Source organism: Mizuhopecten yessoensis, unplaced genomic scaffold, assembly GCF_002113885.1.
Source record: "Mizuhopecten yessoensis strain PY_sf001 unplaced genomic scaffold, ASM211388v2 scaffold10839, whole genome shotgun sequence".
NCBI lineage: Eukaryota > Metazoa > Mollusca > Bivalvia > Pectinida > Pectinidae > Mizuhopecten > Mizuhopecten yessoensis.
Window position 1 is genome coordinate 154887 of NW_018408747.1, and position 19928 is coordinate 174814.

The 19928-nt window shown below is 36.9% G+C and overlaps 1 protein-coding gene across 1 annotated transcript; it reads left to right on the top strand.

Moving 5' to 3' along the window:
• Positions 1-5163: 5163 nt before the first annotated feature.
• Positions 5164-10881, top strand: LOC110462860 (mediator of RNA polymerase II transcription subunit 15-like). Its single transcript, XM_021517088.1, has 4 exons — positions 5164-5269; positions 7161-7289; positions 8270-9799; positions 10776-10881. Exons 1-4 carry the CDS (start codon positions 5164-5166, stop codon positions 10787-10789), a joined length of 1779 nt encoding a protein of 592 aa, XP_021372763.1. The 3' UTR covers positions 10790-10881.
• Positions 10882-19928: the final 9047 nt, after the last annotated feature.

The window sequence follows — 19928 nt, forward strand, 5'->3', positions numbered from 1 at the left end:
GTGTCAATCATATTAGTGGTGACTGGGTATTGTGTCAATCATATTAATGGTGACTGGGTTTTGATTTAATCAAATTAGTGTTGACAGGGTGTTGTGTCAATCAGATTAGTGGTTACTTGGTATTGTGACAAACAGATTAGTGGTAGCTTGGTATTGTCAATCATATATGTGGTGACTGGGTTTTGTGTCAATCAAATTAGTGTTGACTGGGTGTTGTGTCAAACAGATTAGTGGTTACTTGGTATTGTGACAAACAGATGAGTGGTTACTGGGTGTTGTATCAATCAAATAAGTGGTTTCTTAGTATTGTGACAAACAGATTAGTGGTGACCGGGTATTGTGTCAATCATATTAGTGGTGACTGGGTATTGTGTCAATCATATTAATGGTGACTGGGTTTTGATTTAATCAAATTAGTGTTGACAGGGTGTTGTGTCAATCAGATTAGTGGTTACTTGGTATTGTGACAAACAGATTAGTGGTAGCTTGGTAATGTCAATCATATATGTGGTGACTGGGTTTTTTGTCAATCAAATTAGTGTTGACTGGGTGTTGTGTCAAACAGATTAGTAGTTACTTGGTATTGAGACAAACAGATGAGTGGTTACTGGGTGTTGTATCAATCAAATAAGTGGTTTTTTAGTATTGTGACAAACAGACTAGTGGGGACCGGGTATTGTGTCAATTATATTAGTGGTGACTGGGGTTTGTGTCAATCAAATTAGTGTTGACTGGGTATTGTGTCAATCAGATTAGTGGTACCTTGGTATTGTGTCAATCGGATTAGTGGTTACCTGGTATTGTGACAAACAAATTAGTGGTGACTGGGTAATGTGACAACCACATTAGTGGTTAATTGGTATTGTGACAAACAGATAAGTGGTTCCTGGGTATTGTGTCAATCACATTAGTGGTGATGGTATTGTGTCAATCAGATAAGTGGTACCTGGATATTGTGTCAATCAGATAAGTGGTACCTGGGTATTGTGTCAAACAGATAAGTGGTACCTTGATATTGTGTCAATCAGATAAGCGGTACCTGGATATTGTGTCAATCAGAATATTGGTGGTGATTGGGTATTGTTACAATCAGATTAGTGGTCACTTGGTATTGTGATAAACAGAGTAGTGCTGACCGGGTATTGTGCCAATCATATTAGTGGGGACTGGGGTTTGTGTCAATCAAATTAGTGTTGACAGGGTGTTGGGTCAATCAGATTAGTGATAACTAGTGGTGACCGGGTATTGTGCCAATCAGATAAGTCGTACCTGGGTATTGTGATGTTCAGATAAGTGGTACCTTGATATTGTGTCAATCAGATAAGTGGTACCTGGGTATTGTGATGTACAGATAAGTGGTACCTGGATAGTGTGTCAAAGAGATTAGTGGTGACTGGGTAATGTGACAATCACATTAGTGGTTAATCGGTATTGTGACAAACATATTAGTGGTTACTGGGTGTTGTATCAATCAGATTAGTGATAACTAGTGGTGACCGGGTATTGTGTCAATCCGATATGTGGTTACTTGGTATTGTGTCAATCGGATTAGTGGTGATGGTATTGTGTCAAAGAGCTTAGTGGTGACTGGGGTTTGTGTCAATCATAATAAGTGGTTTTTTAGTATTGTGACAAACATATTAGTGGTTACATGGTATTGTGTCAATCTGATTAGTGTTAAATGAGGATTGTGTCAATCCGATATGTGGTTACTTGGTATTGTGGCAAACAGATTAGTGGTGCTTGGGTATTGTGACAAACGATTAGTGGTTACATGGTATTGTGTCAAACAGAATAGTGGTTACTTGGTATTGTGGCAAACAGATTAGTGGTTACTGGGTGTTGTATCAATGAAATAAGTGGTTACTTGGTATTGTGACAACCGATTAGTGGTGAATTGGTATTGTGACAAACGATTAGTGGTGAATATATTAATGGTGACTTGGTTTTGATTTAATCAAATTAGTGTTGACAGGGTGTTGGGTCAATCAGATTAGTGGTACCGTGGTATTGTGTCAATCAAATTAGTGGTGATGGTATTGTGTCAAAGAGCTTAGTGGTGACTGGGCAATGTGACAACCACATTAGTGGTTAATCGGTATTGTGACAAACAGATGAGTGGTTACTGGGTAGTGTATCAATCAAATAAGTGGTTTCTTAGTATTGTGACAAACAGATGAGTGGTTACTGGGTGTTGTATCAATGAAATAAGTGGTCACTTGGTATTGTGATAAACAGAGTAGTGCTGACCGGGTATTGTGCCAATCAGATAAGTCGTACCTGGGTATTGTGATGTACAGATAAGTGGTACCTGGATAGTGTGTCAATCTGATTAGTGTTAACTGAGTATTGTGTCAATCCGATATTGGGTTACTTTGTATTGTGTCAAAGGGATTAGTGGTGACTGGGGGTTGTGTCAATCATATTAGTGTTGACTGGGTGTTGTGTCAAACAGATAAGTGGTACCTGGATAGTGTGTCAAAGAGATTAGTGGTGACTGGGGTTTGTGTCAATCATATTAGTGTTGACTGGGTATTAAGTCAATCGGATTAGTGGTGACTGGGTATTGTGTCAATCGGATTATTGGTTACCTGGTATTGTGACGGTACCTGGATAGTGTGTCAAAGAGATTCAATCATATATGTGGTGACTGGGTGTTGTGTCAATCATATTAGTGGTGACTGGGTGTTATGTCAATCAAATTAGTGTTGACTGGGTGTTGTATCAATCAGATTAGTGGTTACTTGGTATTGTGACAAACAGATGAGTGGTTACTGGGTGTTGTATCAATCAAATAAGTGGTTATTTAGTATTGTGACAAACAGATTAGTGGTGACCGGGTGTTGTGTCAATCATATTAGTGGTGACTGGGTGTTATGTCAATCAAATTAGTGTTGACTGGGTGTTGTATCAATCAGATTAGTGGTTACTTGGTATTGTGACAAACAGATTAATGGTTACTTGGTATTGTGCAATCAGATTAGTGATAACTAGGTATTCTGTCAATCAGATTAGTGGTATCTGATTATTGTGACAAACAGATTAGTAGTACCTGGTTTGATCAGTTCATTTGAATACTTCTTAGAAAGTATTTTAATATGTGTATACACTGCACATGTAAAATGAATGATTTGGTGCAGGGTGCACAAAACGTTATGGAACACCTGTATTTTTCTCTCTGCATTTTAGTTTTGTAGTTTTACGTTTTATCATGATTATCATGATGTATACCGATTAATTGTTTCTTTGTTTGTTTGCTTTTGCGGTGATACGAATCGAATATCATTTTCGATTTTTTCTTGTGTAAGAAGTATTAGGTTAATTTTTATTAACTTTGATTTTAACTTAATAACTTAGCTAAACTATGTTATAATTATGTCCGACATTTCCTTCTATGGTACGCTAACAGCACATATAATTCTACAGCAGGGATTTACCTGATTTCAGCCATCAAATTAATAAAGTTTTTAGTTAAACACAAAAAATCGGATAGACGATACACAATATGATTTACATTTTCTTTCTTAAAATACTATTATTGAAGATACATCGAAATAAGTTGCGATGATATATAGCAAATGTATGTATAATTATGTTTTTATTACATAACCATAAAGTAAATGTTTAGAAACGGTAGATAAGATATATAATATCTAAACATTATGTTATATAATCTTGCTATAAATTCCTTTTAGAGTGGGATTATAATTTGGACCTTTATCTGTGTATGTCATGCTTAGGCCATCTGTTACTAAATATAACCATTGATTATTTGTACGCATACCACATATACAATGTATGTTCTATGCATAGTTAGGATGTCGTATTAAAACGACGGAACGAAGATTTATAGATTGTGGAAGATAGAAATTTTATAACATGGGCAATTTTCTCTATGTTTCAGATATATATAAATGTACCTCTTTTGCATAAGCTAATTCTTGTAAGTATCATTTCTTTAAACAAATTACCTTATCCAAAACAATTTTGGCTTTGTTCCTTAATCTACATTATGTCGTTTTAAACTGCGTATGCTCGGAAGTCAGACTGTTTCAAACAGTAACGCATATTATCTGATAACATTAGCACGTGACGGTAATTATATCATACAGATTTCAAAATGACAGATTTTACATTGACGATACCATTTGATATTCAATAAACCACAACAAAAAAGCTGCATAGTTCCGGATTTTGTCGATGTTTGTGTGTAGAGGTTTGTTGTTAACACCGAACATGTCTAAATGCGGGGTTTTTAAAGGTAGACGTCACCAATACGTTTGATTGATATCACTATGGAATATTCTAAAGTAACATAGATTAAAACTACGTTTAAAACAGCAGATGTCTGATAGCAAACGTTTCTGTGACTCAGAATCAAATCACATCATTAGAAAAAATAGGGCTCCCTACTGGACTGTAAAAATATGAATAACTTTTTTCTATTCATCTAACTACCAATAGCATGCCATTATCATGTATATTCATATATGTCTTGGTTTTGTGTAATTTACATAACAATTGTTAGTCGATTTATTATGCATTTTGTAATTCTATCTGTGTGCATTTCATTTTTAGTTAATGCTATGTACATTTTCCCCCTGCATTATTGATGTATTCCTAGACTTATTCCCATCTATATGATATTATTTACATCTCTACCTTTGTATATGGAGAAATAAAAGAGAAAAATAATACAACCAATCATTTAATAAAATTTTAATTATCTGCATTATTATTTTTAAATGTTTGATTTTTTCATTTACTCAGTCAGTACTTTCACAAGACACGTAATCAAATATGTGTTACGTACGTGTCAGACAGGTAGAACTACATGACGAATGATAAGGCTGTACATGTATTTATGACAGAAGTGAAAATGAAATAAGTTCACACTGAGATTAATGCATTGATGCGTAAACTATGTCAGATTAATACCGCGTTATGTCCATCATACCTCTACAATGATGTTAACTTCACCGTCCGCTTACAGCAATGACAATGTCGTGGTTGAATGTCTATGGAAATTCCCCTGGACAAGAATATTATCACGACTTGTCAATTCCTGGGTTCGAACAAGATGTACATCGTCTGTTTGGAGGTGGAACTTTGTGATTCTATCATGACCCCTAAAACCCACATGGCTGGGATCCGGTAAAAGACATGTGTCGCTACGACGGCAAGTTCCTGCCAATGGAGAGTATAAATGGTAGTCGTAGGACCGTAATCGGTGCCAAGAGCCATTTATCACCAGCCAGTAACAGTCAAGGTAAGTTGATTTTTGTTAACGTGTTCCTCAATATTTTCGTGATCTAAGAGCCCAGTAAATTGTTAAAACGTTTACGGCTTACCAATGTTAGAGGGATATACTTTACTGTTTGACTCGGGAACTATTTTATCTACCATTCTAAATAAATGAGCCGTGTGTGTCTTAAGTCATTTCGCCCAAGTTGAGGGTAAACAACTGGGTGAAAAGGACCACCGGCTGCAGCAACAAAACATTAAGACATCAGCTCAGGATGAGCTGTGACTTCGGCTTGTTGATGAAATACAAACAAGGACACCACGTGATAAACATTTTCAACAGAACAGTCTAACATAAATGCAAGGGTGATCCTGGTCACGTTGCTTAATAAGCACTGAAGAGGAAACGAAAGTATATTCAATTACGTGTTTTGTGTTTAAAACAATACAATCAGTATTTGCATGAATCATTTCGCCGAATGTTTATTTAAGGCCGAAGCGGCCTCTGTTACTTATTTTGTTCGAGAGTATGTCACCTGCGCTATATATCCCTCTTAATACACACACATTTTTTAAATCTTTTTTTTCTTCTTTAGCAAATATATGACAGAATATTTTATACGAACATATGGAGATAATTGTAAATAATGTTAAAGGAATCATCAAAACTTCTAACATAGGCCTCTTAAACTAAAATGACGCTGCACACACTGGGATGGTGGTGTTCCAAACGACGAATTCGTGAAGATTCAATTGAGTCCGTGAAATATGTTTCTCTTACTTAAATACACATGTGTCAATTCTTGACCTTCTGACAACGTGAACATTCAAACTATTCAGCATCAGCAAACGCCTCTTCCTAATAAGTTTGTTATCTAAATTATAGTGTTAAACATTCTCACATGGATGTCCACAATTTCAAATTACCCTGACAAAGTTTGCTAAAAAACGTCAAAATGAAGGGAACTACATTGGTATCGGAGATTTATCAGTAGTTAATAATATCAATAATATAACCACGTTTATCATTGAAATAAAGTGTTACACATTGTCAACTAAAGCATATGAGGTCATTTTCGCCACATGATAGCTTTAGCCCTTTTTGCGATCCTTAATGTAGGACATAACTGGGGAATATTAGTACCCAGCTTGCTTTATACAGTAGGTTTATTATTAAAAGTGTAGTGGTATGAATATATATTTTCAAAAAAGGCAGCATAGTTAATTTTGACACCTTTTAAATTTTCTAATAACTCTCAAAATTGCTGAAAAAGACGACACATTTGACCAAGAAAGACGCTTTCAGTATAAAACAACCGAGGGTGACCATGGTCTAATTTAGGACGATCGAGCTCACATTGATAAAAACAATATTGCACATGAAGATAAAAAAATGCTATGGTACGAATGTTTGGACGACTGGTTCAACCTACGGTTTTACATCGGTTTGATCACAGCAACTAGAAATCGTGTGTGCTTAAATAATTATTTGAAAGGCGTTGATCGGTATTAAGCTTGTAATGTATTGGTATAAGGAACCATATTAGTTATGTGGTGATCTAACTCGCTCTGTAGATATATACATCTTTTCTCATGTAATATTCTTGTTTGTTGACATTGTGGTACGTAATGTTCTTGTGTGTTGATGTTGTGGTATGTCATGTTATTGTGTGTTGACGTTGTGGTATGTCATGTTCTTGCGTGTTGACGTTTTGGTATGTAATTTTCTTGTATTTTGAAGTTATGCTATATGCTGTCAGGTTTTGCTGAACCCGTGGTTTATAGTATCCTTGTTTGTTGACGTTGTGATAAATTGTGTCCTTGTTTGTGATAATTCGTTCCTTTGCATTCGAGACTTTATCTATAGTGTAGCTCAAATAAATGCTAACATGACTCTGTTTTATATTCCAGTTTAGCATCAACTCCGATTACGAAGATGAAGGTTAACATGTGCTTCAACATCAAGTCTTTTATTGTCCTATGCCACGTGATCGCTTTAGTGGCTGCTGGAGGAGGATCAGAAATGGCGAAGAAAATGATGAAAGGTATATAAAATATTATCAGGTATTATTTCAAACTTCATGAAATTCTACCTTTCGGAGGAAACGATAAATATTTATTTAAGTCCGTCGTCGTCCGTACATTTGACTTTCCGTTAGTTACGCACTAATTTTCGTTCAATAACTGCCCCACAAATGGACAACTTTCAACTAAATAAGGTTAAAACGTACAAAATGGCAAGACTCGGGCAAAGTATAATAGCCAATTACTGCGTGCATATTTGCGCATCATTAATGCGAGTACTTAATTCTGGTTAATTCATTACTTTACGTAGAATAACTGCCCTAAAATGGCCCGATTTTAATCTAATTGGGTAACCACATACATAAAGATCAGTTTCGTTCTGTGTTTCATTGGCAGAGTGATGCATGCATAATTTCGCATAATAAAAGAGGCTACTCAATCATGATTGGTTAATTGGTTTCTATGCAGTGACTTCCTTTAAAAAGGTTCACTTTCGACAAAAGTAGAATAACAGTTAAGTATGCATAGTATATTGAAAAGGCATACACCTTGTATCTTTGCAACTATACAATGGACTTAATTTTCAACATTGCCCTGAAAACGAAGAACATCTTTTCAAGGAATGTTCCGAATAAATTCACTTCATAATCGATATTTTAATAGTATCTTCCTATGTCATCATGTGCTGGTTTGTTGATATTATCTATAATCATATATTCGTTAAATCTAGGAAAGGCAAAAAACGTCCGTTCACGTAAATAAGTATGTCATTAGAATAAATACATGTAATGATTTAGACCGTAATTCGTTTAATGACATTAACTACAATTCATTTATCATAATGTAAAATGATTTGAGTTCAATATATATATAGTAAAATGACAAGAAATAGTTCAGTTTTTAAATAAAACGCACTACTTAACACACGTTTGAAATATAAAATAATGTCTTTGAAGATTCTAATAAAGTGTTGCTCATTTAAATTCTAAATTATTTTCAGGTAAAATGATGGGTATGTCGATGATGCCGAAGTCAATGGGAGGTATGATGCCTGCCGGTATGATGATGCCCATGTCCAGTCCGATGATGCCAGAGATGGCAATGCCAATGGGCGGTATGCCAATGGGTATGCCAATGGGCGGTATGCCGATGGGTATGCCAATGGGTGGTATGCCTATGGGAGGAATGCCTGCTGGCAGTAAACCTAAAGGTATGAAACCTGGGGGTCGCGCTCCTGACGACACGGAAGGTATGGCGGCTGCAGGCGAAGGAGCAGGAGCGGGAGCCGCTGGACCCCAGGGAGGCATGACCAATAATGTAATGATGATGATGGCTCCGACGGGAAGTGGCATGGGTGGTATGGGCATGATGCCAAGTCCCATGATGCCAAGTCCCATGTCGCCTATGATGAAAAGCATGATGAAAAATATGATGAAGATGGGTGGCATGGGAATGGGATCTATGGAAGGCATGATGGGAAGTATGCCAATGGGTATGAAGCCGCCTATGGGAGGTATGATGGGTGGTATGAAACCCATGGGAGGCATGATGGGTTATATGAAACCAATGGGTGGTATGAAACCTATGGGAGGCATGATGGGAGGTATGCCTATGGAAATGAAACCTATGGGTGGTATGATGGGTGGTATGCCAATGGAAGGAATGCCTATGGGAGGCATGATGGGAGGTATGCCCATGGAAATGAAATATATGGGTGGTATGATGGGAGGTATGCCCATCGAAATGAAACCTATGGGTGGTATGATGGGAGGTATGCCCATGGAAATGAAACCTATGGGTGGTATGATGGAAGGTATGCCCATGGAAATGAAACCTATGGGAGGTATGATGGGAGGTATGCCTATGGGTGGCATGATGGGTGGGATGAAACCAATGGGAATGAAACCAATGGGAATGAAACCTATGGGAATGAAACCTATGGAAATGAAACCTATGGGAATGAAACCTATGGGAATGAAACCTATGGAAATGAAACCTATGGGAATGAAACCTATGGAAATGAAACCTATGGGAGGTATGATGGGAGGTATGCCTATGGGTGGCATGATGGGTGGAATGAAACCAATGGGAATGAAACCAATGGGAATGAAACCTATGGGAATGAAACCTATGGAAATGAAACCTATGGAAATGAAACCTATGGGAATGAAACCTATGGGAATGAAACCTATGGGAATGAAACCTATGGGAATGAAACCTATGGAAATGAAACCTATGGGAATGAAACCTATGGAAATGAAACCTATGGGAGGTATGATGGGAGGTATGCCTATGGGAGGTATGATGGGAGGTATGCCTATGGGAGGTATGATGGGAGGTATGTCTATGGGAGGTATGATGGGTGGAATGAAACCTATGGGGGGTATGATGGGAGGTATGATGGGAGGTATGCCTATGGGAGGTATGATGGGAATGCCCATGTCTAAACCAATGAATGGTATGTCTGGAAGTGGAATGCCGATGGGAGAAATGCCAATGGGAATGTCACCTATGCCATCAAAGTCAAAAAGTAAGTTGTATGTGTACGTTACAAACTAAAAGCTTTAGCAATATATTGCTGTCTTTGCGAGGAATATCATTTTCGAGTACACAACGATGTGTGTTGGTCTCACAATGTTCAGCATGTATGAGGAAGAGGCAGTGATTATAAAAATGAAAGACAAATGTTTTGTTTTTATTTCTTGTCCGAACGTTACCTAATCCACACTAACAATACGGAAATATTGTATTTAGTGTTAAGTTTGCATAGAATAAGTGACGGTAATAAATATTAAAGTCTTAATTGTTTTATAGGACTAGTAGAACTCACAATAAATTTGACGCGCCCGATTATTTTCGTTCCACAGTTTCAGTTTTCTTTATAGTAACCCTGGCCCAATCGTCAAAGCAGTAAAAAAACAACAACACTGCTGTTGAAAATGTCTTTGTAGTATCTGTCATTATTTGATTGCAAATTTTTAAAGCATAAAGTACGCTACTTTATATATTATATCCGAGATGTGTGTCAAATATCCTGAAACAAATATTAATTTTCATTATTTATTTTTTCCGAATTACATAGCAGTATGTGGTCTAGTTGTTCTTTCGATTTGTCATCATTTAATTGATTGATCCAAGTGTTTATTGTCCTTTATAAGGTTATTTTACGTGTTATTTAGTTTCGAAATCTTTAGAAAAGCGTGTATACATCACATTTTTATTTTATCTATTTCTTCACTATCTGATATTCTTTAACAGCTGTGATAACGTTTGTCGCACATACACATACTATATATTTCGATTATCAATATTACAAAAATATTTCAGTTGAGAATTGATAGCCGAGTTTGAGATTACCAAGACATGGTGAACTGTTAGTTGTGCTAAAGAATACAAAACAACATGTATATGATTCATTTCAGAATAGTTTATTTTTACACTTCTCTCTATTGTATTTTCCGAGACATCGTTGATATGTTTTGATTTTTGTTTTCTGTTTGTTTCAGAAGGTGCATACTAACGTCTAACGCAGCCTAACAACATGTTCATCCCCTCTGTGCCATTCTCACTTTTTCATGTTTTCTTACCTATTATAGCAATAAAACAGTATTAAAATTGCAAGTTGTCGTCATTTTATCTGACTATGAAAATGGGAATGTCGTCAATCAAGCATACACGATTATCTAACAATACGTAGTATATGTAGTATATTTTATATCTACAATGTTAAGGTTTGAAATGCATCTTTTTACATTTATTGGGGTATGCAACACTGTTCCGCTAAAACATATTCCATGATGCGCGTTTCCCTCATAAAGATAAAAGATGCATTTCAAACCTTATGTTTACGATCTATTGCATTAACTTTTATTATTTGAAATAAAGAAAAAAAAGTGGTTGTTTTCACGCTAAAAAAATAAAATCAATACACCGTCCTGAAAAACAGCCCTTTTCGCGGTTAGGATGATGCGTTGTTAATGGTGACGAAATACAAAGTTGAACAAAAAACAAATAGTTCCACTTTACATATTTTGAACCATTTAAATGACCTACCAGCATGTTTAAACAAGCATTGATTATCTTTAAAATTGACATGATATCGATTTCGTGATCGCAAATGCAGCTGACTGATAAACAACGGTTGTGCAGTGGCTAAGCTTATCAGGCCACGATGCAATTTGCGTCAACGATCAGGGTTAATGAAAATTGAAAGTGCATCCGTGAGATGTTGATTTCAAATCGGTATTTTGATTTTATTTCTGTCAATCTATCACTGTACCAACGGTCGGGTTAGAGTCAGGAATCTGAGCTGAACATGAGAGTTATTTCATGAATACGGGCATAGACTGTGGACAACCATGCTCTGCCGACGCTTCATTTGGGTGTTCAAGATATCTACTTTCACTTCGTATCTCCTATATTCCTGTGGTTGAGGGACGATATGGTTTCGTGTTGGGGTATTTTTGCTATGGTAGTTTTTGTCCGTATGTGGAAACACTACAGTGAACTACCGTATTTTAACCCGCTTTCGAAACAAGATTAACATCGTTATACACGATATTAGGCTTTGCAAAATAGACAATATTGTTTACACCGCCTTTCAAATGATATAGCCTTTTTATGTTCTTCTTCTTCATACTTTTGCCGCATAAAAATGAAAAAGTGAAGCCGTTAGTAAAATATTACATCACTCAGATGTTTTACATAATCTGTCATTACTCCCTGCATTGAACGAATGCAACAAAACAACACAGAAACATAACCAAAATTTAATTTAAACTTGAAATAATAGAAATAGGCCAAATATGAACAAGGGAAAGAAATACATGGAGACCACAGAAAAGGAACAATGAAAATAGGACCACATGTAAGCGTCCTCTGCTTTATAGAAGTAAGAAATCCGAGAATCACAGAAGATACACTAATGAGATCATGGTGGCTAACATGACATATAAGGAGCATGGTTGTGATTACTTAATCAACTACAACATGTAACCGCCGTAATTGGGGAAGCAAGATACTGAACTATAAATCAAAATCACCGACACGTTAAAGCAATTCAAACTCAGCAACAAAACACATTTCCGAGTATATTAATATAGATGTGGCATATAAAATAATGTACAAAACAGAAAAATACTCGTACCTACAGATATGAAACCACTGCTAACACATATGTCTCTGATGATTGTATATGACCTAGCATGTATCATATCTAAAAGTGCAAAAGTTGCAGTATATTTTTCTCAATTAACACAGGTCAAAAATTGAAGGCAAAAAACATCACTAGTATGATATTGTGTGGGGAAGTATGTTTACTGTTTAGTCAGTGAGCACATTTAGATTAATTGATAGGGTTGACAAAAGACACATTTTCTAAAATCGAATATTAGATTAGCGAGTTGTAGAAAATTGATCTCGTTGAAGGGGCACTGGCTGCTAATGCTGCAGAGGGCAACAAGGCCTTATAAAGCAAGTGTGTGGGTTTTTTTAGCGGTCACACAAATTCTTCGTGGATGAACTAGTAGGTATGACCGACATTATCGATTAACAAACCAAACGTCTGTTATGCATCGAGGTCTGAAACAAACATCTAACATATCAAATACGACCAAAACAGAATCGCCGCTACATTTATTGTTTTGAAAAGTCGTGATGCCTGCAGGCTCCATAAGCAAAAAAAGTGACATTATTGGTAAATGTCTCCGATGGACCGAACATGTTTAAGTGTACGGTCCATGCAAATTAAAGCCGACGGAGATTAATCAGAAATCACGAGTTTTCTGGAGGAAGTGTCTGTATAATGGAAACATGTAGGCCATCTTGAATATGCAATCCGTGTATGCAGGTTCAAGTGTCAATTCACTGTGGCGTAATGTCAAGAAATGTAGTTCTGTTTAATAGGTTGGATAACGTAGCTATCTGCCCGACGACATAAATAGTAAAAAGTGATAATAGACAAGAATTCAGGATCAGTTAAAGGTCCCTGTACCACTGCATGCGAAACACTAGATACTGTCAATATTGATGTTCAAATATACGGTAGCAATCCCTTGATATCGTTTTGAGTATAACTATTGTGCAACTGGACCTGGTTACGATGTTGACCAGGAAACAATCTGAGGTTTAGGGTTCGAATCCTAGTATAGCCGCGCTGAAGTTTTACACACATAACACTGTTGTTGATTATTTTGAATTTTGTTTATTTCATCTTTATTTTTTTCATTGAAGTTCTATAATATATGGTTTTCTTTTCAGAAATGTTTGTCAATGCTATCGTCATGCCGGAAAAAAAATAAAAAAGACTACATATTTGGCAGTGGTACGGGGATCCTTAATAGAATTATAACCCCGATAAGCCACCTGGATAGGCTAATAAAAGTCCAAACTAGTAAAGATGTTAACCAAATTTCTAGTTAAGTCTCTTCATATCAGTTTTTAATAAATAAATAGTATTCCTTACCTTAAACTTACCATAAATGTACCTGCCAAATTCAACCTTGCAATTATGAATTTACAGAGGAAAGGGCGATAATTCGACCCGTTAAATACATTGTATAACCACTACAAGTGATCAATATTCAGGAAAATGTTTAAAAGCATTTTTAAATGTTTGTATGATTATTTCACTCAAAACAATAAAGAATGGAACAAATAATAATGAAGATTCGTCATCAACGATTTTACAAAAGTTCAACGCTTTTCAACTAACCCTTTTCAAATATAATGTTTACCTCAAGGTTCAGTGTTTGGTCTGTATCTATTTTCACTCTACATCAAATGGCACAGAAGATGACGAAACAAAACTTTTGATTATTTGCTTTTGACACTTTTCTATACCTTTAAGCAGAAATCCCCAACTGTAAGTTGATCATATTGATAAGGATGTAGAACACATTTCTTGATAAAAGGATATTACTAGTATTTGAGGGCGTTATTTAACACTCTAATGAATCAATGATATTAAGGAAACACAAAACAGTTGTCGATTTCTCAATCTACGTCCAACTGAGATCTGGGGAAAACGATGGCAAATCAAGCACATTGAAGTACTGTTGTCGATGAAAGTCCATGTTGACGAGTGCGACATGAACAAGTGCCTTACATGTATCTTGCTGAAACATGCCGCCATTTGTCACAATGAATGGTACAGCGTGTGGTACCATGATCTCCTCTCTGTAACGTCGAGCGCTCAGACTATCGTCGACGATCATGTATCTTCCTGAAACGTGCCGCCATTTGTCACAATGAATGAAACAACGTGTGTTACCAAGATCTGCTCTCGGTAACGTCGAACGTTCAGGCTACCGTTGACGATCATAAGGTCTGTGTGCCCATCGCTCGATATCCCAACTTACAATCATGACGAAACATGCTTATGATACACTCGCGCTCTGCCATCTGTAAGATATAATAAATATAGGGACTCATCTGTAAAACAAAGCTTGCTGCCATCGTGTATGTTGTCGTGCCATCGCTAAGCGACTTTGGGCATGACATCGTGTCATTCGAGGCACACGATACGGTCGGCGAGAGCGTAGTCCTACCTCGGCTAACCGACGGATTACAGTTTGTTGATTAATACGACGGTGAATGGGGATGTTGGAAGCAATACTTGCCGTTGGTACTGTTCAATTACGCAGATGGGGTATGGATATATACCTGTATACGTGATGTAATGCGTGGCATCCATAATCTTTGACGATCGGCCGTCGAATTCGTCAAAAACAGCCGGACTACCGCAGCGTACCTACCTTCACCCTGTATCATACCAATTTCCCTTTCACGGCTAACGTCATCAATCCGTGACAACCAGCGAGAATTTGGGTACTTATTCAATATTGAGCAGCTAGTTCATGTTGGGCTGGTATTACCAAGACATTTTAGACTTGCACAAGTTAACAGGCAACAAAAAGACATATAGACTAAGAATTGTGTTACACAAATCTTGTCAGCAAGATGAAAGAATGTGTTGTTTTAAGTCACCGTGCAACATAGTTTTGGACACAAATGATGTGCAAAAATATCGAAAAATTGAAGACTTATATTCGAAAACGTGCCCAAAGGCAAAGGGCATCTTGAGACCGGGGTATAGTTGGTGTCGTGTTTGTATGTGAATGTCTTAGACGGTATCAAACTAGCCCAATATTGAATAAGTTACTACTTTTACGCCGGCTTGGACACCAAAACAACGATGTTTTTTTCCATGTACCGACTGATACGGTGACCCCATAGAAAAGAAAGAAACAAGTCATTTACAAACTGTATATACACAACACATGTGCAAAACCTTCTATGCTTAAATATAGTACAATAGTAAAATTTCCGATATTCATCAACTGCTTGATATTTCCTTTAAAGAATGATTACACAACTTACGATTAGCATATGTGTTCTCTAAATCAAGAGCCTGAACGAACCAATGTTTCCTCCCTGACCGCGATAAATTCACCCAAAATACATGTAATCACTGACCGCGATAAAGTCAACCAAAACACGTTTCCTCCCTGACCGCGATAAAGTCAACCAAAAACACATTTCCTCCCTGACCGCGATAAAGTCAACAAAAACACATGTCATCCCTGACCGCATTAAAGTCAACCAAAACACGATTCCTCCTTGACCGCGATAAAGTCAACCAAAACACGATTCCTCCTTGACCGCGATAAAGTCCACCAAAACACATTTACTCCTGACTGCGATAAAGTCAACCAAAACACGTTTCCTCCTTGACCGTGATAAAGTCAACCAAAACACATTTACTCCTGACGGCGATAAAGTCAACCAAAACACATTTCCTCCCTGACCGCGATAAAGTCAACCAAAACACATTTCTTCCCTGACAGCGATAAAATCGAACAAAACACGTCTCCTCCCTGACCGCGATAAAGTACACCAAAACACGTTTTGTCCCTGACGGCGATAAAGTAAATCAAAACACGTTTCTTCCCTGACGGTGATAAAATCAACCAAAACCCATCTAATCCCTGACCGCGATAATGTCAATTAAAACACATTTCCTCCTTGACGCCGATAAAGTCAACAAAAACATTTTTCGCTCTAACGGCGATAAAGTAAACCAAAACACGTCTTCTCCCTGACCGCAATAAAGTTAACCAAAACACATTTACTCCCTGGCCGCGATAAAGTCAACAAAAACACGTATTCTCCCTGAGCGCGATAAAGTCAACCAGAGGATAAGAACTAACGGTATCGTTATGGATGTCAATTCTATCTAAACCATTCCAAACGAAGTCTGAAAATTAATAAGGAAGTTATAACAATCAAGGAAAATATAACTGTGTTTACTATATACGAATAGAGCTGACGAATTCCAATCAATCTTGATTAACAGAAAAAGTAATATTTTAGCGGACTTATTTAAGCGTATTATCTACTGTTTACAGATTATCGCACCGATGAATTGGCTCTTTCATTACATATGCAATAGATAATTGATGTAGCACAATATTTAAAGGATAAAAAGCACTGAAATTACAATACCGCTTAAATATGTAAGGTTACAGTATATGGTAGGTCCAAAAACAACAGTGGTTACATCAACGGTTATTGAATTTACCATACACCTTGCTAAATAGCTACAACAATAACTGCTGAAGGGCGCAGTCATAACTAGAAACATTTATAATAATAATTATAATAAACTATATTTATTGAGGATTAAAAAACGTGATTTAGCAAAAGGCTAATCTCCCTCAGGGTCTTCTATGTTAGTCAAATGTGTTAGTGTATCAATATATATGGTAAAACATATGTTTATAAAGGNTCGTGACCGAACGGTTGCGGGTTCGAGTCACGGCACGACACTGTGTTGTGTCGTTGACCAAGATAATTTACTCCGCTTGTTCCAGTCTACTCAGCTGTAAATGAGTACGTGGTTGGGCAGTGCTAGAATGGTTAAATGCTAGCTGTGAGCGCCGAATTGGCAGCACCGGCTATATGCTCCCAAGTAGTTGAGAAATATATTGGTTAGTTGCAAAGACCTCGTCACCACGGATAATAATTTGTGAACCGCTTTGAGACGACCTACGAACTAGATTGTGATAAAGCGGTATATAAGAACCTCAAATTATTATAATTATTACTAATGGGGAGGACTTTAATAGGCTTTAAGCCTGTTGTCCAATCCTTTCGACAGTGTAACATTCATTTGTCAATACAATTATCTGAAATTGCATAAAAAAGGTTATTCAGTAATAATATATGATCATTTCGATTTTTTATATTTACTCTTTTGACAATAGTTGTAAAAAAACATTTAAACTATATGTTTGGAATATATATTATATACTGGAATGTGTAGCGGTGAGCGTAAGTGTGTGAGGGTCACTATTGCGAGGTCTTGCATAGACAGGATGGTTTATCCCAATGTTCAACAACCCCGCTAAAACTCACAATACCGGATACGTCATATCAATGAAACCAATTAAGTATCCCAGTACCGCTGCCAAAATCTGTAGCTTAGTGTTCGAAACTGTGATACAGTTATATACAAACGTCAGGTATGGGACTGTGATACAGTTATATACAAACGTCAGGTATGGACTGTGATACACCTACATACAAACGTAAGGTGTGGTACTGTGATTCAGTTATATACAAACGAAAGGTATGGGACTGTGCTACAGTTATATACAAACGTAAGGTATGGGACTGTGATACAGTTATATACAACGTAAAGTGTGGGACTGTGATACAGTTATATACAAACGTAAGGTATGGGAAGGTTACAGTTACATACAAACGTAAGGTATTGGACTGTGAGACAGTTATATAAAAACGTCAGGTATGGGACTGTGGTACAGTTATATACAAACGAAAGGTATGGGACTATGATACACCTATATGCAAACGTAAGGTATGGGAAGGTTACAGTTATATACAAACGTAAGCTATGGGACTGTGATACAGTTTATTATACAAACGTAAGGTATGGGACTGTGATATAGTTATATACAAACGCCAGGTATGGACTGTGATACACCTACATACAAACGTCAGGTATGGGACTAAGATAAGTTATATACAAACGTAAGGTATGGGACTGTGATAGAGTTATATACATACATAAGGTATAGTACTGTGATACAGTTATATACAAACGTAAGGTATGGGACTGTGCTACAGTTACATACAAACGTAAGGTATGGGACTGTGATAGAGTTATATACAAACATAAGGTAGGGGACTGTGATACAGTTATATACAAACTTAAGGTATGGACTGTGATTCAGTTAGATACCAACGTAAGGTATGGGACTGTGCTACAGTTATATACAAACTTAAGGTATGGGACTGTTATACAGTTACATACAACACAAAGTGTGGGACTGTGATATAGTTACATACAAACGTAAGGTATGGGACTGCGATACAGTTATATAAAAACGGCAGGTATGGGACTGTGATACAGCTATATACAAACGTAAGGTATGGGACTATGATACACCTATATGCAAACGTAAGGTATGGGAACGTGATACAGTTATATGCAAACGTAAGGCATGGACTGTGATACAGTTATATACAAACGTCAGGTATGGACTGTCATACACCTATATACAAACGTAAGGTGTGGGACTGTTATACAGTTATATATACAAACGTAGGGTATGGACTGTAATTCAGTTATATACAAACGTAAGGTATGGAACTGTGCTACAGTTATATACAAACATAAGGTATGGGACTGTGATACAGTTTGTTAGACAAACGTAAGGTATGGGACAGTGATACAGTTATATCCAAACGTAAGGTATGTGACTGCGATACAGTTATATACAACGTAAGGTATGGGACTGTGATATAGTTATATACAAACGTAAGGTATGGGAAGGTTACAGTTATATACAAACGTAAGGTATGGGACTGTGATACAGTTATATACAAACGTAAGGAATGGGACTGTGATACAGTTATATACAAACGTAAGGAATGGGACTGTGATACAGTTATATACAAACGTAAGGTATGGGACTGTGATACAGTTTATTATTCAAACCTAAGGTATGGGACTGTGATACAGTTATATACAAACGTAAGGTATGGTACTGTGATACAGTTTATTATACAAACGTAAGGTATGGGACTGTGATACAGTTATATACAACGTAAAGTGTGGGCCTGTGATACAATCATATGCAAACGTAAGGTATGAACTGTGATTTAGTGATATACAAACGTCAGGTATGGACTGTCATACACCTATATACAAACGTAAGGTTTGGGACTGTGATACAGTTATATACAAACGCAAACGGAAATATTCTGTGTCTGCGCGTGTCAACGTCATCTCGTCCGATATTCCAAAGACAAAGGAAGCTGGGTTTTGGCCAAAAGGCATCCACTGCCGCAAGTGGTTATCAAATAACCAGTTCTACGGTAACAAGGAAAACACAGCATTTGACGATGATGAGTACTATAGCTTTATTTTTGTACTCTTTTTGCTTTGGTCTTGCCTACCCATGTCGATGAACATTCGGTTAATGTCGTGGAACGTAAACGGCATAATGTCGGCTGCTTCTCATCTGCATGACGCATTAAACAGGGAACACGTCGATATCTGTGGAATAGCGGAGCACTGGCTTTTCGAAGAAAATAGGCACCTATTTTGTAGTATTCATAAAGACTACGAGTCG